The following is a 24,478-nucleotide window of genomic DNA, read 5'->3' on the forward strand; positions in this document are numbered from 1 at the left end:
GGGTGCTCCACCAGGAACAGTCAACTCTTTGTCAGGGACATCAGCTGGACACACAAACTCACTGGGGGTTTGTTCTGGGCCTCTCTGCTCCAGAAACCAAATGAGAATCCACCCAGGGCTTGCCTTTATCTACAGAGTTATTGCCCCGTTTCCAAGGTAGTACTTCTCAATGCTCACCACTGGGGTAAATTTGTGTAGATTTGCCAAACTGTTGTCGCTGGGTATTGTTTTTCATATCTGGTGGTGTTCAAAAACACTTCCATCCCTGGGGTGACAGGGTAAGGTGACAGCTCACCTTACCCCAGCCCATGACTTTCCATGCCTATGGCTCCTGATAAAGACCAAACAGCTTCTGCTCCTCCAATCACCTTCCTGCTGTTCCTGTTTGACCCAGGCAGAGCACAGGTAAAATGGAGAAATATTTTACTCTGGAAAATAAAAAACATGAAGCATGCAGAGAAGTGGTTACACATTTCAACCTATTTGAATAAACTCCAGTAGCAAATAACTGTACACCACTTTCTTCTGCTCTGCAGAGATTTGTGGCTTTAGAGATAAATTCACAATTGCTTTTTGGCATGGTTTTACTTCCCTTTTCAGAACAGGAGTGTATCACACAGCATCCTGATGAAGTTCTCAGCAAGCAAAGTGGGTTTCCTGTTAAAAAGTCATTCCCAGCTATTGATGTAAAATGTCCCAGAGAGCTCAGCTGAATTTGGCTGCAAGGAATTTGCACAAACCATGACAAACTGAGAGGTGTTCTCAGAACACAAACTGTGCAGTTTAATCTGCCCTATTGTGCTGGTACCAAACTCTGTCTGGAGCTGCAGCTGGCTAAATGAAGAGCCCAGCTTCGCTGTGTGTATTATAATCAGGACAGGATTTCACAATAGCTTTGTATAACCCCTTTGTGCAGATATCCAAGGGCTAAGAGGGCTGATTAACCTCAAATGCCGCTCAGAACAGCCAGCCATCAGAGAACACTGTCTGTCTTTCATAACATGCCAGCAAAAATCCCGTGAGGATGGTCTCAGCAGAGTGTGCAGCCAGATCTCTACCTACCCTTCACCCCTGTGGTAAAAAGGAAAAGCTGGCATTCTGCATAGCACCACTCTCCCATAATCCAAGTCAGGTGGGGGGGAGAGACACATTATTTCTGTGAAATCCTTTCTCCCAAAGCACAAAACCTGCCACTGACCCTGTCATAAGTGGGCACACAGCCATGGCAAACAGGGGAAGTTACACAAGGGTGCAAAACTGTTTATGGAGCCACATCACACACTAGTCCCAGTGTTGCCTTGTGGATAGTAGGTGGGGCCTTTGGCATTTGCGTGGGGGCTCTCCAATGAGACCCAGAGCAGGACAGGGCTCCAGCCTTCTGGTTTTCATAACAGTAGCCCCCTCCAGTAGGGTTGAGGCATGGGAGGAGCTTGCCCAAACTCAAATAAACACTGACATGCAGCATCTTATGAGGATGTGCAGCCTGCACAGGACACACTGCAACAGCTGGAAGGACAAGGACTGAAACTGTAAGTATGCCTACCTTCTCCACTTCCTTAATAGCACTAGTAGTTTGTGGAGTGGCATGCTCTGCCTGCACTTACTTGTGCTAGCAATGTAACCTGCTATCTGTCCCTTTGGCCCATGCATTAACAGCTGCAGAAAACTGAACACCCTATAGACATATTTATATGAAGAAATGGACATTTCAAAGTTCTGCTTCCCTGTACATCTAAAAAAATTCAACTGTATCTGAAGGATTCTTCTGCTTGTCTCTCCCATCCTAAAGCATTGTTTTATGTAATTAAAAAAAATATTTCTAACATGCAGTCACTGACAGTACTGGCCATAAAGTCACAAAATCCAGAGCTGTCAGGTCTACCCAGTAGCTACAGAAAGGTATGTTGGGAAGCAGCTGGAATTAGCTAGTAAAGAGAAACCAGCTCATTCAGTAGCTAATACAAGTGTGAAGCAGCAGCACCATCTTTCAAGTGGCAATAAATTGTTGGAGGAAGTTTCAGTGTAATTCCTCATATTTGCTTCTAATTATATGGATTCCTGCTTTATGATGCTTTGTTGATTTGTAAACACCATGGACGAAGTGTATTACTAGAGTACAAGTGTGCAGCAGGCCCTGGTGACCATCATTCTGGTCAGGTCTGCTGGAGATGATGCACCTTCAGGCTGGGACAGGGAAGGGAACAGCACCTGCCTTTACCAGCAGCAGCTGTATCCAGCTGTTTGATTCTGATCTTCCCTTCATCTGTGGTGACAAGTGAAGGAGCTGCTGGAAAAAGCTCAACAATGAAGTGGCTCTACATATTACTTATTTTACAGACTCTAAAGGACCCCAGTACCACCAGGGTTTGTGGCATTTTTTTATGGTGTGGTTTAACAACAGCTTTTCAACCTCATATCCCAAGAACTCTTCGTAGCCACCTCTAGGCAGAGTACAGGAGGGGATTCATAGAATTCAACAGTAGTCCAAGTATGGCAAGAAGATGTAACAGCCAAGGAACTGGTTAAATAGCAAAAGACAGTTGGTTTTACGAAATTCACATTGTTACCTATGAAGCAGGTAATTAAGTTATAGTCTGAGAAGACAACATTCTATGACCTAAGAACCCAGATAATCACTGAATTATGTGCTCTTTGCAACATGATGGGTGAAGGACACTGTAATGTAACACAAGGCAGAGACTGTCAGAATGTTCATCGTATACTACAGTCTGCCTGGTTAACAACAGAAGTCATTTATGGAGGCCACTAAAATCTCAGTATTTAACCAGATCTGATCATTTCAACACTGGTTTTGAATATTTTCACTGGCTTTGTTTGGAACAGTGTTTTTGTTTTCACCTTTTTTCCTCCCATGTGAAGGTTATAAAGGAAATAGTTATTCATTGAGTAATGCAGAAAATCTCATTTACCCACAGGACTCTGAGGCTAAAAGCCTTTAAGAGAGCCATAGGCTATCATGAGAGGCCAACTACAGTTAAGAGCACAGTAAACACCAGATCACCCACCACACCACTACTGCTTTTTCATCCAGGAGCAAGCAGACTGAAGTGAAGGCCTTTTGACTTACAGATTCCCACAAAACTCCCACTTGTAGGATCTCATTTTGCTGTCAGGAAATACCTTTCTATCATAGAGAGGCAAGGGCAGTGTATTCTGATAGAACACTTCCTCCAGCAGAGGTAGTTTCTTGGTCCTGGTGCTCTGTTCCTGCAGAGCTCAATGGCTTTCAGCCTTTTTTCAGGCCTTTCACCACTTCAGCAACAACTGAAAAGCCCTAGTGCCATATTAATTTAAGAGATACCAATAAACTGTGTCTGCCTTCCAGCTCTGGCAAGATGATCAAGTCCTTCAAGCAAACATTTCTGTCCCTGGACCTGCAGTCCCCTCGCTGGAGCTCAGCAGAGGCAATGGTAACTGCAGCAATACTCATGCTGATTTGGAAAAAGCAGCTGCTAATGTCTGTCAACACCCAGCTCATGGTTACTGTGACTTTTGCTACCTTTCAGGCAAAGGACTATGAACTGCGTCAGTATGAGACAGCAAAGTGGGTCAGCACGGTCATCAGGGGGGAAAGCCAGAAGGAAGCAATGCGCCAGGGCTTCTGGAAACTCTTCCACTACATCCAGGGAAAGAATGAAAAAGGTAGGACAAGCTGGTTCTAAATGGAAATAATTACAAGTAGCTAATGAACACAAATAATAATGAACAACAGAGGAGCTGGGAGATGCAGTTTAAGACACCTGGTTTTCCTTTCCTCTAGAAATGAAGATTGATATGACTGTGCCAGTGACCTGCCTGGTAAAATCAGGCTGCACAGACTTCAAGATCTCTTTCTTTGTGCCATTTGAACACCAGGACTGTCCCCCCCAGCCCAGTGACTCTGATGTGTTCATTGAGGAACGGAAGGCAGCAGCTCTCTTTGTCCGGTAAGCAAGAGCAGCACAGCTGACACCACGTGAATCCAGGGCAGTACCTGCCCTCGTTAAAGTGTAGGCTACACTTTCTTAAGAGATGATTAAATATGCATAGACCCTGCTGTTCAGAGCTTGAATTGCTAAAACCCAGCCCTCAGGCAATCTTATGTTTGGGTGTCTTACCACAAAGACAAGTGACCAAGTTGTGAAACACAGATTTTTTTTTTAGAAGACATTTGAAAACTGTTTTGAGTTTCATAGAGATGCAACCTCCAGAATCATCTTCTGAAGACAGGTTGTTTTACAGAACATCTAAACTGTTCTCCCAGCACTTTAATTTTAGTCCTTAACTGCCACAAGACAGGCAGGGCAGTTGGTACTTGGGTGCTTACTTGTTTTAAATCTTTATTCAAAAACAAGTACCCATGCTGCTTGCCTGCTAGTTCTGCATGGGTAATTACTAACTACAAACTGCAGCACAAGTGCACAAACTTGCTTTTTAAGTCTGAGCATTCTGTCTGTGAAAATAAAGCAAGGGGCATGAGCCAAAACTTTTCCTTTTCTCACTTTTACCAGGTCCTTTGGTGGATTTGCCTCCCCAGAGAAGTATGCTGAGGAAGCTGATGCCTTGGCCAGAACCTTAAGAAACAGAGGCCAACCATTCCATGAAGATTTCTTTTATACTGCAGGCTATGACAGTCCCTTCAAGCTCTTTAACAGGCATAATGAAGTGTGGTATTTTAAAAAGTAACACAATGGGGGAACATTAAGAGGCTACTAATCAGCTCTGGATGAAAACAGACCTTATTACTGGCTTTTTAGTGCAGAAAAGATTTAATTCACATGTGGACACAATGTCCAAATTTATTTTCTCTAGGATTAAGTTTTTCTGGATAAAATGTTTTCTGGATAAAAACATTTCACAATGTAATTCAAGATCATACCAGGTGGAGTGGGTGGGAAATCTAACAAACTTACTCCTCTTATTGAAAGGTTCTAAGCAACACTAATAATGTGAAAATAATCCTGCTGAAGTTTAGGTCTGTAGCTTTATTCCTTATTACAAGTGCTACAGCAGTAGTTGAAGTGTTATGGAAAGGGAGTTCTTCATAACTGACTTTCATAAGCTGACGTTCCCATATTGACATCACCCCTGAGACCAGGGAGGAATTTAAATGGATTTTTCAGAGAAGCAAGCTTCCATTAAGGAGCATTAGAAAGCACAAACATCTTAGCAGGCCTTAATGACTTATAAACAGTAACTCTTGTTATTTAGTATTATCAAAATCTCCCATCTCTCAAACTTCTCCCCTCCTGAAGAGCAAGTGTTGTGTTGTTAAAATCCAGAACCCTTGGGAAAGGGTTACCCAGGCCAAGCTGTACACTTGCTCTGAGAAGATCTGCACCTGAACACATAATACCAGGATTACTGGTAGACTATTACTTTAGTAGCAAATATACAAGTTTAGCTCTCTCCTTAAAACACTTGAAAGAAATACTTATTTAGCTTTCTCTAAAATATGGTGACTTGCAGCCTGCACACCAGCAGTATTTGACACCTCAGTTAAGACACTTGCAGGACTAGCATCTAGCCTATTTTAGTCCCTGCTCTAAATTAAGCATGTTAAATGTAAATATAGCAGCCTGAGGTACTTTGCATCAAGCTGTTCCAGCCAGAAAGGAGGTCACAACACCAGGTAGCATTTACAGATTTTTATTCACTCCAATCAACATCAGGCAAACATTACCAGTGAGGTAAAAACACATTGGCTTTTTTAATGCTGTTCATGCAAGTGTAACCCATTCATCCAATCTTCCACCTATTAAGACAGACAGAAGAACCATTATAAGGTACCAAACCAGCACAACACACTTGATGGGAACATCTCAGACCTTAGGATTTCATCTCTGTTCAGTGAGAGAGTTCAAGCTAAGGTTATCATCATTTGTTCCAACAAATACATTACTGCTGTTACACTCACCTTCTCAATCCTTCATATGCTAGTTTCAGAGTTGCCTCTTCACCTAAATCAAGAAAACACAGTTAGCATATGCAGCAGCACAACTGTTAAAAGCTCCACAACAGCTTTGTAACCTCAGATAGAAATGGAACGGAAAGGGTGATATCACAGTAACTCATTTGGCAGAATCAATTTCATCAGTGGCTACAAATATTTCCAGAAGTTTTTAGTACAATTCATCTGTTCTGTGGACTTACCTAGTGAGGCTGCAGACACAGTACAGTCCCTTCCTGAGGAAGAAAGAAGTACTTTCAGAATAACAGACAGCAGCACTAAATGCAAAGTTTATTTATCTATTCATTTCTATTCACTAAACTTTTACTCAAAGGAAACTGACTTTTATTTGACATCTTACAAGTCCACCTTACAACACCCAAAGAGGATACACATAGCTTACAAATCCCAACTTAACTGGAAATACAGAATTCCTAACATTGGAACAATCAGGGAAAGTAAAAAGCTACTAACTTGATTTGTGATACTGCCTCTCCAAAAATGTTGTATTTCAATATTTTAAATACCTAAAATACAAGTCCCATGGCTTTAATTTTTAAAGTGTTTGGAGTGTTCCAGTTTGTTTGAAAACAAGTTTGTACAGCAATAATCTAGAATTTGTGCTACATTTGTGTGGAGACAATATAAAGATCAGTAGTAACAACTCTGAGAAGTGACAGCCACAGACAATGTTTTTATTTTAATTCCAGAGTGCAGTGTTACAGTAGTGCCCACAGAACAGCCAGATAAAGGGAAGACAAATCAGGTATCTCATAGGACTAATTTTAGGCACCACTATTTAGGCATTCAGCACAAAGACAACACTGCACGAATTATTAAACCCCATGTATTCTACACTTACCTCAGGCACATTTATCTTGTTTCTCAAACTCCATGCAAGCATCACCCTGTAAAGAAGGGAAATTGTACTAACACACCTTTGGCAGTGCTTTGAACAAGTGTGAATGTGGGTACTGTTTCAGCACAAGAGTTCTCCTCAGCCTCTTTCAGAGAGATTCCCATTGTTTAGAATTCATCACAAACAGTACATGCCAAGAGTAGCTTAATGGTGTATCTTTGTGACAAACCCTTTAAAGGGGGATCTGACCCTAGCCCCAACCACATCTTCATTCACATCACCATAAGAGCTCTGATCTAGCCACTGAGATGAACAATTTAACACATAAGCATTCAAGATCAGTGCCACTCCCTGAAAGAGCCCACTAAATTTAAACAGCAAGAAGTTTAATAGCAAGTACTGCTACTGTACTGCATTTATTTAGCTCAGAATGTGTGGCAACCTGGTAGCACAGAGCTTTTCTCATCAAGTAGGAATTCAAATAGTCCATAGCAGTTACACACTTAAAATGGTCACCACTATTTCTTTAGTCACAGCAAGCAGTTAGTTTTGAGATATGCAGCACCTTGGGGGAATGAATCCTGCAGGCTGCTGGCAAATCCAGGCTTTTTACCTGGAAAAAGTAATAAAATCAAGAACCCTACTGAATGCTGCAGCCAGCCCTGTAACACCCAGGGATCTAGTAAACTCCTCATTCCCTGTATCACACAGTTCTGACAGTCACACTCATGTGTTTGCAACTTACTTTTGCTGGCAGCACTACCAGGTCCTTTACTTCCCAGCTCCATCACACCTGGATCAAAGCAAACCATTAGCACAGTACAGAAACAAGCACAGAAGGAAAAAACCCAAGTCAGGTGCCTGCAGTCAGATAGAGCTAATTACAGACCTCCATGTTTGAAAGTCAAGGCAGTCACATCTCATCACACAGGCAGCTCACACTGTCAGCCCTGTGCAGCCCTGCTAGGCTGCTATGGGCAAGAGGGCAAATACTTAAATAGTGCCATCAGAGCCAATTCAAGAGGAGCTCACTGTGATAGAGTTTAGTGCACACCAGCCTGTCAAGAGTGGGCTCCAGCCAGCAGCTCCCTTTTAAAACATCCTCCTGTTTTGGCTGAGATGCATGCCACAGCCAATGGGCCCCATGCTCCCTAGCTGACAAGAAGTTAAAAACTTTACTTATGGGCCTATGTTGAAATCCCAATACTTAAGAAGTAAAAAAAAAGCACTTACCTCACAATGAGAAACATTTGGAAACCTGCAAAGAAAAATTTGCCATTAGGCAAGGTCCAGCAGGAAGTTACAGTATTAAGAACAGCTTGAGTGAACTACTGTATCAGGGTTTGGTTGATTCCTCCTCATGGGGATCAGAGACCTGATTCAACATCATTTACAGTAGGCTGCAACACTCCTATCCCCTTCTGAAGGCAGGTTGTAATAAAGCCATTTCCCAGCTCTTCAACACTGAGATGTTTATTCCTCACCTCACCAATGCTGAAATTGCAGGAAGGAGCAAACCTTGCAACTGCAGAGTTCAGTGATGTGAGGTTTGTGTAACCAAGTTGGGCGTATGAAGGGTAACTACTCTGGACACTAAAGTCACAGTAACATAGCATTCACCATTTAGTTTTAACAGGAAAATTCTAGAGATTATTAACACCCCAATTATTTGATGCTCTTACAGAAATTCAGGAAATACAGGAAGCAAAAAGCATACTTAACAATACTAATCTTTGTCTCACACCTTTTAAGAACAAAATGAATTTATAAGCATTTCTAAAAGCAGACTCTCAAATGCAGCACAGACAAAAGTAGCATCCATCTAAAAAATGAGTGTTTAGTAATTACCTTTAATTAGGAAGGCCTTCACCAACATCAGTAACAGGTGAAATGGTTTGTCACACCAGAGGCATGGGGCTCATGTCAAGGGCAGCCTGCAAAACAAGAAACTTTTAGAACCTGGAGCACTAACACCTGATTAACCTTATTCTGCTATATTCTGTGCTTGACTTCACAACCACATCCTACTCTGTATCTTTCTATTCATCTTACTGCTTTTGTTGTTTAACCCACTTACTGGTCTCCTGAGATAAAGTTTTAAAACACATTTAGGGAGAAAAAAAAAAAATTATTCCCTTCACCTTCCCACATGATTGTTTGAACTAGCCTAAGCTACAGGAGGCTGCATCAGGAATTGGCGAAAGACTTAACTGTGATCATCACAGGTCATCTGCTGAACTATGCACTCATCACACAGCAGCCTTTGCAGATAGCAGGGATTAAATGAGTTTTCAGATGTCAGCAGTGCAGTACTTACCTTGTAACAGCTTTTAGTTTAATCTCCCAGTGCCTGCAAAAACAAAACCAAAGTCAGATCCCTTCAGCCTTTGTGGCCAAGCCCACAGCCCCTCCTGGGGAATCACAAGAGCCAGATACATCAGATAGGGGCGAAGCACTGAGTGTTCATCACAGGATATTCTGCTGAACTATGCAGTCATCACTGTATCTGCTCTGCAATCACAGGACCCAGCAATGGCCTCTTGGGTCTGCTTTGACAAGGACATTTCCCCAATTAAAAAAGAAATGTTTAGAAATTTTAATACTAGCTAGTATTATAAATTGTTCCCGTTCTTAGTGGAAAAGAACCATAAAACACATGCCATCCTTTTTATTGCAGTGTTTTAACAGCTCTGTGGAAGAAACCTCTACATGAAGTACACATTTTCTTACCAGGTGATGACGTTTCTTCTGCATCCCTCTGAAGTGCAGGGTTCAAATCCTACAAGTAAAAAACTTGTCAACAGTCTATTCAGCAGTCAAAGCACCGAGGAGAATGTGAAGTGGCTGTGCCTCAGAAAACTGTTATGGTGGTAAAAGTGCTCATCACTCTCTTGGTCAAGAGTAGCAAATAAGTGTCATCACTGTGGCACCAGAGGGATAGCTTTAATCAAGGAATTCAGCTGACAGCATCAGAGCAGAAGATGCTGTCTAGACAAACACTAAGCATAATTTTATATTAATTTTTTAAGAATAATTTTACCTTGGAAAGAAGTAGCATTAGGTCTCCACATTTGGGGGTGGATCTGAAAGAGATAGAAGATTTAGATGGAGAGGTTTTGCAGAACTAGGGAGCTCCTCTGGCAATCACATTAGAAAGCCTCAGCATGGAGTTTTCAGGAATCACTTCTGTCCACTACTCTTATACTGAAACCATCATAGGCTTTGAGATTTACTCAGTATCAATCCCCATATTTACCAATTTTCTACAACATACTCCAGACACTTCCCTCAAAATATTATTTACTGTTTTGAAAAAAGAAATAGCAGTAAGGAAGGAAAAAGGGGCCCTGGGGGTACTCTTGCAGTCTGGTTACAGTATGAGCAGTAGTTCACAACAGGAGCCTCATCAAGTCTCCCCAGGACAAATAAACAGGTGACTTTTCCCAGCAGAAAAGTGAGGCCTGCCTGAGACACTACAGGCAATGCCTAAATTACAATTTTGATACTGTAACTCCTGATACAGTAGTACCCCAGTCTGGTCGGTGTACACAAACCAAACATCTGTTAATTTAAACTCTGAATTTCAAAAGCAATATTTACCTGCACTGCAGCCACAGGAAGGAAGAGTGTAGCTGATACATGTTGAACTGAAAACAAGTAAACATATTAGTTGTTCTTCATCCAAAAATGATGCAATATTCATGAATATTACTTTGAAAAATCCAAGCAACACCCAAAATACTTTGAGTCTTATGATTTCCCCTGATGCAATCTATATTTTGGCTCTTTAAAGGACTACGGGCCACAAAACATAATTGCTATTTTGTATTTTTAAGCAGGATGGGATCACTAGGCTACTTTGTTTCCTAAAAAAACAATTCTGGTGTATTATCAGTGGGGTAGTCAGGCAGGCATGAACTCTAGCTGCTTCAAAGGCCCAGGGGTGTCTCAGCCTTCCTAGATAAGGCCATCAGAAGTATTCCATGCCCAGCTCAGATATGTTGGCATTCATCACCCTCTCAGATGTCCCTACCAACATAGTTCTCATCACGTGCTGAGCATATAGAAACGAAGTGAGCCACTTCTCTTTAAATGTGCTGAGTCAGGACTCACAAGGACCACGGAGTCTCTCAGACTCGCACAGGGCCAAGAGTCACCGATGTGCCTGAGCACTGTGTAAATGTTTCCTAAAGCCCACCAGGGCCGGGGCTGTGAAGCCAGCCCTCAACCCTCCTACACCGCAAACACATCCCAGCTGTGCGGGCACCCTTAATCCTTCCATAACGCTACCGCTGCTCTTTGCCCAACGCTTCCCATTTATCTGCAAAAACAAACACCTGAAGGCCCGGATCAGCTAAAAAAATCCAAACCCACAAAAAGCAGAGACCTATCGCTTGTATTTGTAACGGGCACGTGATCCCGTAATACTGCACGGCCCCATCTCATGCACAGCAGCCTAGTAGGCCAGAGCCCGTAACTCAGTCCTTGAGACATTACAGTGACCCGGTACTCCCCCAAACCCGTGTGGGCTCCACAGGGCCTCCCTTGTGCATCCCCAGGGCCGCCATGAGGCGGAGGCCCCCAGCGGTCTAGGCCGCGGACCAGGCCCGGCCGCGCAATCCACCTCAATCCGCCCTCGCCACCTCCCATCGGCGCCCTCGCCGCACCCGCGGGGCCCCTAGACCGCCCCCCGGAGCGGTACCGGCGCACCCCGAGCGCGGAATCGGCCCCCACTCACCGGCGGGACCGCCTGAGGGACACCGTACCCTCATGGCGGCGGGAAAGGAAAAGGCAGAGTGTCTCCAACCCATACTTTATATAGCGCAGGTCACGTGGTGCGGCAGCGGCCACACCCACCGGGGCGCGGCCCACGAGCAGGGGCGGGCCGGGGGCGTACGGTCCGCGCGGCGTTTCCTTCCGGGGCGCGGCCCGCGCTGGCGCGTTTCGGTTCCGGGCCGGCGCTGCGGGCCCTTCCCACCCCCGGCAGGTGAGGCTGGGCCGGGAGGGGCGGGCGGAGCCGCCCGGGGCCCCGGAGCGGCGGGGGCGCGGCCGCCGCCCCGCGGGAGCCAGGCCGGGAGGGGCGGGGGCTGGGGGAGGCCGGTCCCGCCCGCCCCGCGCAGCCCCGGTGCGCGGCCGCGGCTGTCACGGTGAGGAGGAGCCGCGGGCCCCTCCTGGGGTGGGTCCGGGAGCACCGGGGCCGGGACAGCGGGGTCCGGGAGCCCGGTCCTGAGGGAAGGGGGTGGACGGGCCAGGAGCCACCTCCGCCTGTCCCAGTTCAGAGTTGTGTTTGGGCTTGGAGTTGTCGGAGTCCCGTTGGAATGTGCAAGCGGCCAAAGGGGTTTGTTGGGAAGGAATTGTTACCGGTGAGGGTGGGGACGCCCTGGTACAGAGAAGCTGTGGCTGTCCCTGGATCTCTGGCAGTGTCCAAGGCCAGGTTGGACGGGGCTTGGAGCAAGCTGGGCTAGTGGAAGGTGTCCCTGCCCATGGCAGAGGGTGAAAGTGGATGAGCTTTAAGGTCTCTTCGAACCCAAACCACTCTGGGATTATAAGTAGCTCTCTCTGGGACCAGGCACAGGAGCCATGGAACACCTGGAGTTTTGTCAGGGGATGTTTAGTTTGGATGTCAGGGAAAGGTTCTTCAGCCAGAGGGTGCTGGGCACTGCCCAGGCTCCCCAGGGAATGGGCACAGCTCAAAGCTGCCAGAGCTCCAAGAGGGTTTGGACAACGCTGTCAGGCACAGGGTGGGATTGTTGGGATGTCTGTGGGGAGCCAGGAGTTGGCTCAGTGATCCTTGTGGGTCCCTTCCAGCTCAGGATATTCTCTGATTCTTTGAAGTTGCCCAGTCACAGTAAATCTCAGCCCAAAAGCTGAGAGTTTTCAGTGCAGCTTCCAAGGTGACATCATCTGCTGGGTGGTCTGTCTCTGCTTCTTACCTGATGGATCAGGAATTCCACCCACTCCTGGTAGCTGCCTCACAGGCTGGAGGGCATTTGCTGAGCTAAGTCTGAGTCTCAGCTTGAAATGGCATTACAAAGAGCAGTGTCTCAGTTGTGCCCTGTGCTGACTCAGCTCAGCCTGCTCCTAAAGGTGGCTGGAGGTGATGGACTTCCCAGAGCAGGCACCAATCAGGATGTCATTGCCCAGGGCTGAGGTGCAGGAGCTCTGAGAGATTCCCTTACTCAGAGGGGCAGAAATCAGCCTCTGACAGGGTAGTTTGAACCAAAGGACAGATTCCCTCTCCTCATCCTCTGAGTGGATCATGACGTGCAGGTTCCTTGCCACTGGGTGAGCAGGGTTCTGTGGGTTATAAAGAGTAGATGGATTTTCCCTGCCTCTGCAGCAGAAGCTCACAGATAATTTGTTGAGCTCACAGATAATTTCTTGGGCTCTCTGGGGAGCAGCTGCCTTCTCACCACAGCCATACCCAGCCATGCTCAGCAGTTAAGGGCTGATGATTTTTTTTCCCTTCTCTTTCTGTAAATCCCAAGCTCAGCCTCTGCGTCCCTCTTGCCTCCCTGGGTGCTCGTGGCCTTGGCAGGGGTGTTTCACCCTTGCCTTCCTTGAGAGTGTACTCTGAGGCTTATTGCTTTAGGAACAGCTGTTTTGGGAAGATGGTGAGCTAATCCTGCTGCTAGACCCTCCAGCAGAACCAAGAATGACAAAGCTTGATGTTCACAACTGCTCTTGGGAGAACCCAATTCCTCTGCACTTCATTTTTTCTTTCTTTTTACCTCCTAAAGGGGAAGGGGGCAACAAGTTTTCTTCTCACTACATCAGAAGAAAAAAAAGAAGGCAGCACCCTCATTTCCTTCCCACTGCATGTAACTCACAGCACTCCAGGTAAGATGCTGGGTTTTCTGTTTCCCCTTGTTCTGTGCAGTTGGTGTTCTGCTCCCAATGCTGTGTTGGCACAGAGCTGTGCACTGTGGTTTCCTGATTTTTATGGGATTTGTTGCTTTCTCCAAAAGATAGGGAAGGACATGGAGCTGTTGGAGTGAGTCCAGAGGAGACACTGAGATGATGAGAGCAATGGAGAAGCTCTGATGTGAGGGAAGGCTGAGAGAATTGCAGTGGTTCAGACTGGAGAGGGGAGGCTTCAGGGTGACCTAATTGTGGCCTCCAGTGCCTGAAGGAGCTGACAGGAAAGACAGAGAGACTCAGGACAGGGGGTGGAGGGATATGATGAGGGGGAATGCTTCCCATTGACAGAGAGTAGGTTTAGATTGGCTATTGGGAAGGAATTGTTCCCTGTGAGGGTGGGCAGGCCCTGGTACAGGGTGCCCATAGAAGCTGTGGCTGCCCCTGGATCCCTGGAAGTGTCCAAGGCCAGGTTGGACAGGGCTTGGAGCAAGCTGGGCTAGTGGAAGGTGTCCCTGCCCATGGCAGGGGTGGAATGGGATGAGCTTTAAGGTCCCTTCCAACCCAAACCATTCTGTGATTCTGTGATAGGGGAAGGAGAGAAGAAGCCCTAAGACCTGGCACTGTTCAGCTGCACCTTGTGAAGCTTTGTGCACTCTGGTCTGACTTCCCCAGGGACACACAGCCATCTTGCCACTCAGAAATCCCTTGGCACAGCTCCACAAGATTGACAGGCTGTCCTGCAGCTTCGTGTTTAGTCACTGGGTTTGCCAAGTTTGCACAAAGCCTGCTTGGGCATATGGACATGTGCTATGCTGCAATGTTCATCAATTCCAAATAAAAAGTCCTCCAAAGGCAGACATGCTCTTCATGTGCCAATCCCTTAGATTCAGAGATTCCTCAGAGCGGGCACTGTGAGCCTTGGTATTCCCAGCCTGCTTGAAATGGTTCTGACATCTGCAGGACTCTGCTCAATCCACACTTCAGATGCTCTCCAGCTTGGGAGCTGCTTATGCCATGAGTGGACTTTAATAAGCTTATTTACTTGCCTTTTTTTTTTTTTTGGATGAGTTTATGTCTCACTTTCATTCATTCCAACTTTTTACCATATATGGTCAGGGCTTCTTTTCCAGCTTTGCCAGAATGAAATGTGATGATGTGGTGATGTATCTTCCCTGGCCCTGCTTGAGATCTCCTGATAAGCCTTGGTGGCCTCAGCTGAGTGGTGAAGGGTCCCCTGACTGCACCAGTTGGGCAGTGAGGTGCTCCCTGAGCCTACCAGGAGCTCTTGTAGAGGTGGGACCAATGAGGAACATCCCAGCCCAGGTGAACCATTTACCTGGATTGCAGCCCAAGCAGAGCAGCACCATTGTGAATTGTAGCCCAAGTGGAACAATCCCATTATTGCTCTACTTGGGAAAGAGTCCAGAAGTTACTGACCTAGGGTAGGGCCAGGATGGTGACTTGCTTAGTGATGACCACTGTGAAGTCTCTTGGGACCCTACAAAAGTGATTCTGAGTGAGGCCCTCTGAGCTCTCCTGGGCCACAGCTTTGTTTTTCACTCTCCTGTTATATACTTTCTGGCATGTGTCAGAAGTGCCACATATGATGGATATCTCAGGTTAACAAGGCACTTAGGATGCCTTGAGGTCAGATGTGTGCTGGCCAACTTTGCAAAAGTCTCAGGAGGATTTAGATCCTGGGTCTCCTTCCCGGTTCCTGTTTTACAAAGGAGCTTTCCTTATTACTTTCTCTTTTCAAGATGCTTAGGAGGTTACAAGTGGTGAGAATTTTAATCCATTATGCAATCAGGTGCCTATTTTTAATACCTGTGCCATTTTTAACGTTCTTTTCACATGCAAATATGCTTTTATTGAGGCTGGCAGAACGAAGTGTTTTGCAGGCTAAAGCTGCAGGGAATGGGGGCCTGTTGGGGACTGGTTTAGCAGAACTCTTGTGCAGGGGAATGCATAGCATGGAGAGATCAGAGAGCTTTTGGAATTCTTTTTTAAGCAAGCTCAAACACACTTCTTCATAACAGAGCTGCTGCCAGGTGTCTTCAGTGGGTGAGGAAGGTCTCTAAAAACTCCAGTGTTTCAAACTCTGTGGAAGCAGGTGAAAAAAGTTCTAATTTCAAATGATTGTCTCTGCTAATGATGGGATCTTTTCCCCCTTTTCCAGTAGAGTCGTGCACCTGCAGCTGGGACAGCCATGGAGAAGAGTGGGAACATTCAGCTGGAGATTCCCAACTTCAGTAACTCTGTCCTGAGCCACCTGAACCAGCTGCGCATGCAGGGCCGGCTGTGTGACATCGTGGTCAACGTGCAGGGCCAGGCTTTCCGTGCGCACAAGGTGGTGCTGGCCGCCAGCTCCCCCTACTTCCGTGACCACATGTCCCTGAACGAGATGAGCACCGTGTCCATCTCCGTCATCAAGAACCCTTCTGTGTTCGAGCAGCTCCTCTCCTTCTGCTACACCGGCAGGATTTGTCTGCAGCTGGCTGACATCATCAGCTACCTGACAGCTGCCAGCTTCTTGCAGATGCAGCACATCATAGACAAATGCACGCAGATACTCGAGGGGATTCATTTCAAAATTAACGTGGCCGAGGTGGAAGCGGAATTGAGCCAGACCAGGACGAAGCATCAGGAGAGACCGCCCGAGTCTCACCGGGCGACGCCGACTCTAAACCGTCCCCTGAGCCCCCGTCACAACACCCCCAAGGGGAGCCGCCTGGGCCAGGTCAGCACGGTGCTGGACATCCGGGAGCTGAGCCCGCCCGAGGAGTCCACCAGCCCCCAGATCATCGAGCAGAGCTCCGACGTGGAAGGCAGGGAGCCCATCCTGCGCATCAACAGGGCGGGACAGTGGTACGTGGAGACGGGCATGGGAGAGCGTGGGGCGCAGAACGACGAGGAAGTGCGGGTGCTGGGAGGAGTGCGCATAAAGACGGAAAACCTGGAGGAGTGGCTGGGGACAGAGCACCAGCCCTCGGGAGAAGATGGCAGCAGCGCTGAGGAGGTCACGGCCATGGTGATCGACACCACGGGCCACGGATCCCTGGGCCAGGAGGCTTTTGCCTTAGGCTCCTCTGGAGCCAAAGTGGTCAGGCCAACCAGCAGTGAGATCGACAGGTGGGTGTTCTTAAAGTTCATTATTCACCTTGGCTGTAAGAGGAGGTTATGCAAGATTCTGACCTGGCTGGGTCAGTTGCTTTGGAACATTTCCTCTTTCTATTTCCTTTGGCCATCTTAAGCATAAGAGTGAAAGGGTTTTTACCTGCTGTTAGGAAGTGTGTCCAGTTTGGGTAATAGTATTTTGGCTGGGTAGTGATCAGACAAGGATCTCCAGGTACAGGGGCTAGCTTGGGAAATTACTTATTAGCTCTTAGAGGCTGGGATCTCTACCTCTCAGTGTTTCAGCTGAGGTGATATTTTTTTAAAAGAAGATGTTCGGTTCAGCCTCAGCACTCAGATTAATGAGGTCATATACAGTATGTATTACATATCTCCATTGCACTGGTGCCTTCTGACCCAGAGATCTGGGGATGGTTCTGGCTGAGAAACAAGCTAGACACCAGCTGTAGGTCAAGGTCTTCCCAGTGGGCCCTGGGTTTACATCTTCTGAGGCAGTTGAAATGGGGAACCCAGTGGCCTCCACTGTTGTTTTGATTTATATGAGAGAGCTGAAAGCCTTTGTTGAAACTGAGTGGTGAAATCTGCTGTGTTTGGATTCTCCATCCATCTGCTTCCCCTCCACTCCAGCATTTGCTTTCTTCCCCTAGGCTCAGGCCAGAGAACGGATTTGATAAAGGGCAGGTCTGTTTTATTTGGGGGGGTTGTAATTCTAGGGTTTCCCTTCACATCTGCCTCTCTTCTAGCTCAAGTCCATGGGGAAACAGCTACCTGGAAGCAGTGGATATTCTGTCACTTGTTGCTTAATAAATCAATCAGTGGGAATAATCTTGGAGAGTGATGCTTTCCGAATTCCTTAGCCCTTTTCCTTGGATCAGCTAGTCACTAGCATCTCTTTTTGCACTGCAGTCTGTATGCACTGTTTCCCACTTCTAGTCCATCACATCCCTTGTGTTTCACACTAGGAATGGAGGAGGAGGGTGCTGGAGGAGAGGTGTCCTCTGAGAAATGGTTTCTGTCCTGCTCTACAGTCCCTGAGTCACCAGGCCCATATTGGTTTATTCATGATAGCAGCTCCTCTCTGTTGCTGAACTGGAAGCCAAATGACTCAGTTTTATTTCTCAGATGTTTAGACTGAAACTATAGACCGGTATGATTTGTTTTTTCCTTTATATTCGCATTGTTCCACTTCCAGTGTGTTAGCTGATGAGGCTGAAGAGATGCTGTACAGGTGCCTCTATTGCTCACCCATTGCTCTAAACCCTGTGGTGACCTGATGCCCATTAAAAATCCCATTTCCACTCTCCCCACCCCACAGATTTAGCCCTTCTGGCAGCATGGTTGCTGTGACTGAGCGGTACAGATCGAAAAGCGAGTCTCCCGGGCGGATGGATGAGCCTAAGCAGCCCAGTTCCCAGGTAGGCAGATCAAGGTGTTTGCAAGTAAATGTTGGCTTGAGGGTGAAGGGGACTTTGTGGTGATGAAGTTGTCATACTTTATATTTGCAAGCAATAATGTGTGTGATACAAGGGCCTTTTACTTTGGCAAAGGATCTACCTGCTCACAGGAGAACATGTGCTGGGCAAGTACGATTTAAAACGGATTCTGGCTGTTGTTTGGGATCTTGGCCAGATACTTGGAAAACACAAGGAGTTTCTCTTGTTGTTTGAGGGCATAAATATCCACCCTTATTCTGGGCAGGCCACCAACTCCTGAGGAGAAGCCCCATTTGCCTGCAGAGCTGGATCTGCCCTCAAACACTGGCAGCAAATGCCTGAGCAGAGGGAGGAGGTGTGGCTTGGCTTCTGTGGAAGACGGGTGACAACAGCTGAATCTTTCTATGCCGGTACCAAGACCATTCCCAAAAGCCCTCCAGGCACTACACCAATAAACCTTTTGGGGTGGAGTGTCAAAGAGCTGTGGAGTTTTAGAGAGGTCTCTGTCTCTTCTCCAAGTGACTTGTGTTGCACAGCAGACTTTGCAACATAAAGGAGCTCTGAATTCTGTGCTTTCTTGGGCACAGTTTTGGGGTAGGACGGAGAGATGCACAGAAATGGGAGGGCAGTGGGCTGTAGAGTGCAGCAAAGTGGGACATGGCAGTAATGCCTGTGCCTTATCATTTTGGTCTAATTTAGTTGCATCCAATTAGTGTCAAAGTGCCACTGTAGTGCAAGCATGTCAGCCAGCACAGTGTGCAGAAAGACTCTTGTGAGCCTGACAGGTAGGGAATGTGTCAGTGTGTAAGCTAAGGACTTGGCTGGAGGTGGGTAAGGAGATACTAGGCTGCTTAGCTCTAGTGTAAGACCAAGTGAAGCAAGGGGAGTAAAATTGTGATTGCTGTCTGCTGGCTTTGTTAGACACTTCCATAAAATGACATATACCTTTTTGTTCCTGTTTTGCAAAGCTTTGTTTTGTGTCCTCAGAAGACATTGCAAAAATTTCAGGTCAAACCAACCCTCTAGGGTAAATGTGACATATTAAGCAATTTTAATTCTGCCTACAGAAAAAAGTGCTCTGATTTCTGCATTGTGAGACAGCCTCAAACATCAAACCTTAGTCTTTCCACACCATGGGGAAGTATCATCACCTTCCACTCTCCTGGCATTGCGATATCCATACTAAAATAGCCTGGCAGTGAACCCTGCCCAATGGCAGTGGTAGAGTGGAAAGGAAGAACCAGAGCTTTGTGTATCTCCTTTAGTCCTCAACAGCTTCCCTATGCCTGTACAGCTGGATTCAGCAGCACCAGGCACACTACACTGCTGCTCATGCCTGTAGACCCCTGGCTTGCAGAGGAGGTGCCCTCCTGCTGGTTGCTTCTGCACATGTGGCACCACTGGGAAGCAGCACTGGGGGTGTAAACAGTGCATCTCCAGCACAGAAGCATTCTGGAGTCCGTGTGTTTCTGCTCAGTCTGAATACAATGGCCAGAAGTGTCTGTCCTGAGACCAGGCTTGTGGTTCAGGTTGCTCTTGGCTGTTTGTCTGTGTGACTTCACAAAATACAGAGGAGTCTTTGCTGTGCAAGCTGGGTCAGGCACATCCTTGCCTGCAATGTCACGGGGCTGGGATGGATTACACAGCCAGGCAGGCAAATATCACTCACTGTAAAATGAACTCTAAGTGACATCTGAATAAATACCTGTGTAAAATGACACCTGAAGACTTTCAGATATGATTTGTGGTTTGCTCCTCCTTTGTTTTACTGCAAGCTCATCAGTCAGCTTCTTTTTTTTTTTTTTTTGGACTTTTAGTAAGGAGAACAGAAGGTGATGATACACCCAAGTGTTTTAATTAAACTGGCACAAATTTTTTAAAAAGTAACAAGTATTGACGTGTGGTCCACAACTGAATTAGTGGCCAAGTGCCCTTGTGTTAAGGGCTGTCTTTTCTTCACCAGATCCAGGGAATGGCTTGGCAGAAGGGACCTTTGCAGCAGTGGTTTCTAATTGATTGCTCGTTTGTCTTCAGCCCCGAGGCCCCAGTTAAGCACTTAAATGTGTGCTTGAGGTTGCAGACATTAGTGCTGCTGATTTTGAGGTTTGGCACATGCTTCACTGGCTGGACCTGGGCCCGATCTTCTCTGCAACTCGTTTTAGGCTGCTTGTTATTTAAATCTGTGCCGTTTCCTTGGCAGGGGGAGGAATCAGCCATGCTGGGAGTGAGCGGTTACGTGGAGTATCTGCGGGAGCAGGAGGTTTCAGAGCGCTGGTTCCGGTACAACCCACGGCTCACGTGCATTTACTGCGCCAAATCCTTCAACCAGAAGGGCAGCCTGGACCGGCACATGCGGCTCCACATGGGCATCACCCCTTTCGTGTGCCGCATGTGCGGGAAGAAGTACACCCGCAAGGATCAGCTGGAGTATCACATCCGCAAGCACACGGGCAACAAGCCCTTCCACTGCCACGTGTGCGGCAAAAGCTTCCCTTTCCAGGCCATCCTCAACCAGCACTTTCGCAAGAACCACCCCGGCTGTCTGCCCCTGGAGGGGCCCCACAGCATCTCCCCCGAGACCACGGTCACGTCCCGGGGGCAGGCAGAGGAGGAATCTCCTCCGCAGGAGGAGGCTGTGGCGGTGGGGGAGACGGCCCAGGGGTCTGTGTCCACGACCGGGCCGGATTGAAGTCCCAGGAGAAAGGACCGTCTTCCCATTCCTGGCTCTAAAGAGTCAGCACCGACCCGGCAGGCTGGTACTGTAATTAGTGCAATGCCACCACTGAACAGAAAGAAGCTCCCAAGATGTTGCCAAAATAGAAAAATCTCTCTTTCTCTCTCTTCCTCTCACACACCCACACACACACCCATAGAGTGTTAAATGTTTTTCTCCCTTATTCCTCCTCCTCTCGGAGAAAAACAGAACAACTGTGTCAATCAACTTCTTATTCAGGGATCGACAGGATTTTAAATTTTTTTACTGTTCTGTAGTGATCTGGGACAAGCAGTCATTTGTATTTCTGGACAGCGCTGTGGCCCAGCAGGGCGTCCCGCCGGCGGTGCCGGGTTCAGCCACAGAGCCATATCCATGCTCCCGCTCGAGGGGAGAGCAGGGGCAAGGGGCTGTTGCCTTTCTCCCTTCCCCAGGTAGTTGCCACAGCAAAGAGAGCAAAAATACTGTCCTGGTGGAACCTGCCTTGCCCGAGTATATTTATCCCTGTCTTATTTTTGGTGTGTCTCTTACATTTTTATTTAAACTGTTATTTTACGGCTTTGGGCTTGCCCGTTCCAGGCATGCAGCCCTGGTGCCCCTTGTTAAAGTGGGCACAGCTACAAAGTGGTATTCCAGAGGTCAGCAAAATGTGAAGGAAGAACTTCAGCTACTGAGAGTGGAATTTAGCAGCTGTGAGGTTTGCATGAGACTCTGATGCATGGGAGAAGGGCTGGAGGGGTGTTCCAGAGGAGGTTGTCCTCTGCTGGTGCTGATCTGGAGAGCTGAGCACTCTGAGATCCTGGCTGGAGCGCTGCCATGCTTCAGGTGATGCCAAGGATTAGGAAGAGATTTTCTGGAGTTGCTGAATTGCAGAGTTAGAGGCTGGCTACCAAAGTCCTCTTTGACCCCTGCTCCCCCCTCGACACACACTTGATCTTTTAGAACAGCAATACGGGATATGGGAATACTGCAATGCTGTTGTCACAGCCGAGCAATCGCAGGTGGTTGCTTTTAAACCTGTTTCTACAAACTAGTTTGATAACTTTTTTATCAATGAAACGCAAAAAGAAAAGAGAAACCTTACTCTATTTCCTTAAAACAGTTCAGGAGACTTTAAAGTGAACGGTTCCTAGAGCAATCACAACTCTGTCCCCTTGCATGGACTTAACATTTTTGTATTCTGAGTAGCTCTGATGTTTAGAGCAAGTTTAGCAAACCTGGAGAGACATGCCTGCGTGTGTATTGTAGGTGTTTGCACGAGCTTACATGGTTCATAACCAGAAAAGCATGGGACAGGCAGATAAGTGCAAATATCCTGACATATTTTTTAAAAAAATATGCAATATTTTAAGAGTTTTCTCTAGTTCTGATGCCAAGTTGTTCATGATGAAGGGGAAAATGGATGACAGGTTGCGCGTATCAGGTTTGGTGAAGGAGTTCTCTTGAGGATGTATAATGTGTACATGAGGAGGAAGGTGAAGTTCTGAACCTTAAGGTGATGGGAGGAACAAGGAGACATTGGAAAAGAAATACACTTCATCTTGCTTCAGCAAGAAAGCTGGATGAGAAGTTAGAGCTGGGGCTTAGGAGGCAGGAGACTGACCAAGTGACAATAAAGCTTGGCCTGTTGTCTGACTGCAGTTTTGGGCGCATGGAAACATCTCCAGCCCTCGCTTTCCCCATCTGCAAATTGGTACTTGGGATCGTTTTCCTGCCCCTTTGGAGGGAATTATTTGGAGAAGGGTGATGTATTCTTGCCTTGATTTATAGATTTTTTTATGTGTGAGGAGTCTCACTGTTCCTCCCATCTCTCTCTCAAAAAGAGATGTGGCTCTAGTGCGTTTTTGTGTGTGGGAAAGGGCTCGGTGCCAGCATCACGTGTAACAGAGATGTGATCCTACAAGAGGAACCTTTGCAGGTGTTCTGAGCTGGGTACCTGCAAAGTACCATTTCATTGACCATTTCAAACAGGAAAACTGATATTTCACCTCCGTTTTCCTTCTGTGCCTTCTTCCTCCTCTCCTGTCAAGGGCATCCATCACACAGGGAGTGATTTGGCCACCCAAACAACCAGCTCCGTCAGGTTTCCCGGCAAAGGTCAAACATCACGGTACCAAAACACTGAGGTTGCCAGAGAGCAGTGGCAGAGGATGAGGTGAGAGGGTGGCCAAGGTAGGTTTTGTTGCAATCAAGGTGCAGGGAGGAGTGGAGATGTGCTGCTTTAGTCATAGCTTTTGAAGTTACCAAAAATGAAAAAAAAAAAGTTAAAAACTTTGAAATCCTATCCTGTTCACACTAGAGAGCATAAAAAGTTACTTTTAGTTGCTTAAAAGATTTTTAAGTGTTTTAAAATAGAAATTTTAAAAGAATACTACCAAACTATAAAAACATAAAATTATTTATATACATATATTATATAAAAATATAGTGGGAAAGTTTCCCTGCTAAGCTTGCTGTGAAGAGAAGGGTGAAGGTGCAGTAACTGCTACAGAAGCAACATTTCTCTGAGACAGGTGGCAACCATAGTGAAGAAGGGCTGACATAAAATGGTGAATGCCTTCGCTCCCATGGCATAGCTGTGAGTTTCTTGAGCAGGTTTTTATTTTACTGTATCAATACTGTGAAAGGAGAAGCATCCAAACAGTACAGGATGCCAGCAGTGCGTCCTGTTTGCTGATTCACTACTTCAAGTGGCCTGGTGAAAACCATGAAATTAGTCCTTCATACCTTACTAGGCTGAAAACAAAGCTTGTGAAAGGTTTTTATTTTTTCCTCCTTTATGTTTGCTTTTCTTTTTGGGTTTGTTTTTTGGTTGGTTTTTTTTTGGTTTTTTTTTTTTGTTTTGTGCAGAGGTTGCCACTGTATAAATGATAATTTCTGATTGCATGCAAAAGAGCCAATATTCTTGCCCAGGCCTCGCTGAGGTGAAGTTTATAGCTTGTAGCTAGAGTCAGTATAAGGTATGGTAGTGGGAATCATTTTGATATTATTTCTGTACATTTAATGGATGTGTATGTATGTGTGGGATTCATGATGTCTAATATTTCTTGAACAGTGCTGAAACCAGTTCAGGCTCATCTGCACTAGACAGTGGAACCAGTTCTGAAGGAATCGTTATTGAACATTTCTTTCAAGGGTCGACTTCCTGAGTGCAGATGAGACCAAGGTTCGAGAAAAAAGGGGTTGGAGGTGCTGTACGGTATGGAGAAACCTCATGTGAATTTTCTGGCAGTGGTGTAGCTACCTTAGAGGTGCTTTCCCTAACAGAATGATACTGTGTCCTGTTGCCTCTGCGTTGGTGTGGCTCTTTACGGTTGCACCAAAGCTGTGGAGAATCAGATGCCAACTTTCCAAGTGTGAATGCTTCTGTGATGGGTTGAGGCACAGCTTTGCATTCCCACATCTAGCTGCATCTTGTTCTGCCAAAACTGTGATTTCAACTGTGATTTAAGGAGGATGTGAAGAGAACTCTTGTGTTTTAATACCTCTGTACGTAACATTTTTGTCTGCTTTAGAGTTAGGGCTTA

General features: G+C 46.5%; 2 protein-coding genes, 1 long non-coding RNA gene and 7 other non-coding genes across 10 annotated transcripts; 2 read left to right on the plus strand and 8 right to left on the minus strand.

Annotated features, from left to right (window-relative positions):
- The first annotated feature begins 1,388 nt into the window (after window positions 1-1,388).
- Window positions 1,389-6,511, plus strand: HEBP2 (heme binding protein 2). Its single transcript, XM_036387835.2, has 5 exons — window positions 1,389-1,529; window positions 3,347-3,431; window positions 3,528-3,663; window positions 3,782-3,947; window positions 4,512-6,511. Exons 2-5 carry the CDS (start codon window positions 3,357-3,359, stop codon window positions 4,684-4,686), a joined length of 552 nt encoding a protein of 183 aa, XP_036243728.1. The 5' UTR covers window positions 1,389-1,529; window positions 3,347-3,356; the 3' UTR covers window positions 4,687-6,511.
- Window positions 5,634-11,659, minus strand: LOC118689504 (uncharacterized). Its single transcript, XR_004980635.1, has 12 exons — window positions 11,548-11,659; window positions 10,410-10,456; window positions 9,850-9,892; window positions 9,540-9,588; window positions 9,127-9,159; window positions 8,658-8,743; window positions 8,043-8,067; window positions 7,555-7,602; window positions 6,813-6,858; window positions 6,154-6,186; window positions 5,918-5,960; window positions 5,634-5,755 (listed from the first exon to the last, which is right to left on the minus strand). It is a non-coding gene; the product is annotated as an uncharacterized LOC118689504 (long non-coding RNA).
- Window positions 6,028-6,102, minus strand: LOC118689876 (small nucleolar RNA SNORD47). Its single transcript, XR_004980700.1, has one exon. It is a non-coding gene; the product is annotated as a small nucleolar RNA SNORD47 (small nucleolar RNA).
- Window positions 6,923-6,998, minus strand: LOC118689870 (small nucleolar RNA SNORD79). Its single transcript, XR_004980694.1, has one exon. It is a non-coding gene; the product is annotated as a small nucleolar RNA SNORD79 (small nucleolar RNA).
- On the minus strand, window positions 8,989-9,072 carry LOC118689880 (small nucleolar RNA snR60/Z15/Z230/Z193/J17). The gene has a single exon (XR_004980703.1). It is a non-coding gene; the product is annotated as a small nucleolar RNA snR60/Z15/Z230/Z193/J17 (small nucleolar RNA).
- On the minus strand, window positions 9,240-9,315 carry LOC118689883 (small nucleolar RNA SNORD77). Its single transcript, XR_004980706.1, has one exon. It is a non-coding gene; the product is annotated as a small nucleolar RNA SNORD77 (small nucleolar RNA).
- On the minus strand, window positions 9,657-9,738 carry LOC118689869 (small nucleolar RNA SNORD24). The gene has a single exon (XR_004980693.1). It is a non-coding gene; the product is annotated as a small nucleolar RNA SNORD24 (small nucleolar RNA).
- On the minus strand, window positions 9,965-10,031 carry LOC118689884 (small nucleolar RNA SNORD75). The gene has a single exon (XR_004980707.1). It is a non-coding gene; the product is annotated as a small nucleolar RNA SNORD75 (small nucleolar RNA).
- LOC118689879 (small nucleolar RNA SNORD74) lies at window positions 10,793-10,871 on the minus strand. The gene has a single exon (XR_004980702.1). It is a non-coding gene; the product is annotated as a small nucleolar RNA SNORD74 (small nucleolar RNA).
- A 91-nt stretch (window positions 11,660-11,750) lies between the features above and the next one.
- Window positions 11,751-23,756, plus strand: ZBTB37 (zinc finger and BTB domain containing 37). Its single transcript, XM_036387382.2, has 5 exons — window positions 11,751-11,796; window positions 13,550-13,649; window positions 15,850-16,802; window positions 18,121-18,220; window positions 20,439-23,756. Exons 3-5 carry the CDS (start codon window positions 15,880-15,882, stop codon window positions 20,925-20,927), a joined length of 1,512 nt encoding a protein of 503 aa, XP_036243275.1. The 5' UTR covers window positions 11,751-11,796; window positions 13,550-13,649; window positions 15,850-15,879; the 3' UTR covers window positions 20,928-23,756.
- The last annotated feature ends 722 nt before the right edge of the window (window positions 23,757-24,478 follow it).

This window comes from Molothrus ater, chromosome 9 (assembly GCF_012460135.2).
Source record: "Molothrus ater isolate BHLD 08-10-18 breed brown headed cowbird chromosome 9, BPBGC_Mater_1.1, whole genome shotgun sequence".
Lineage (NCBI taxonomy): Eukaryota > Metazoa > Chordata > Aves > Passeriformes > Icteridae > Molothrus > Molothrus ater.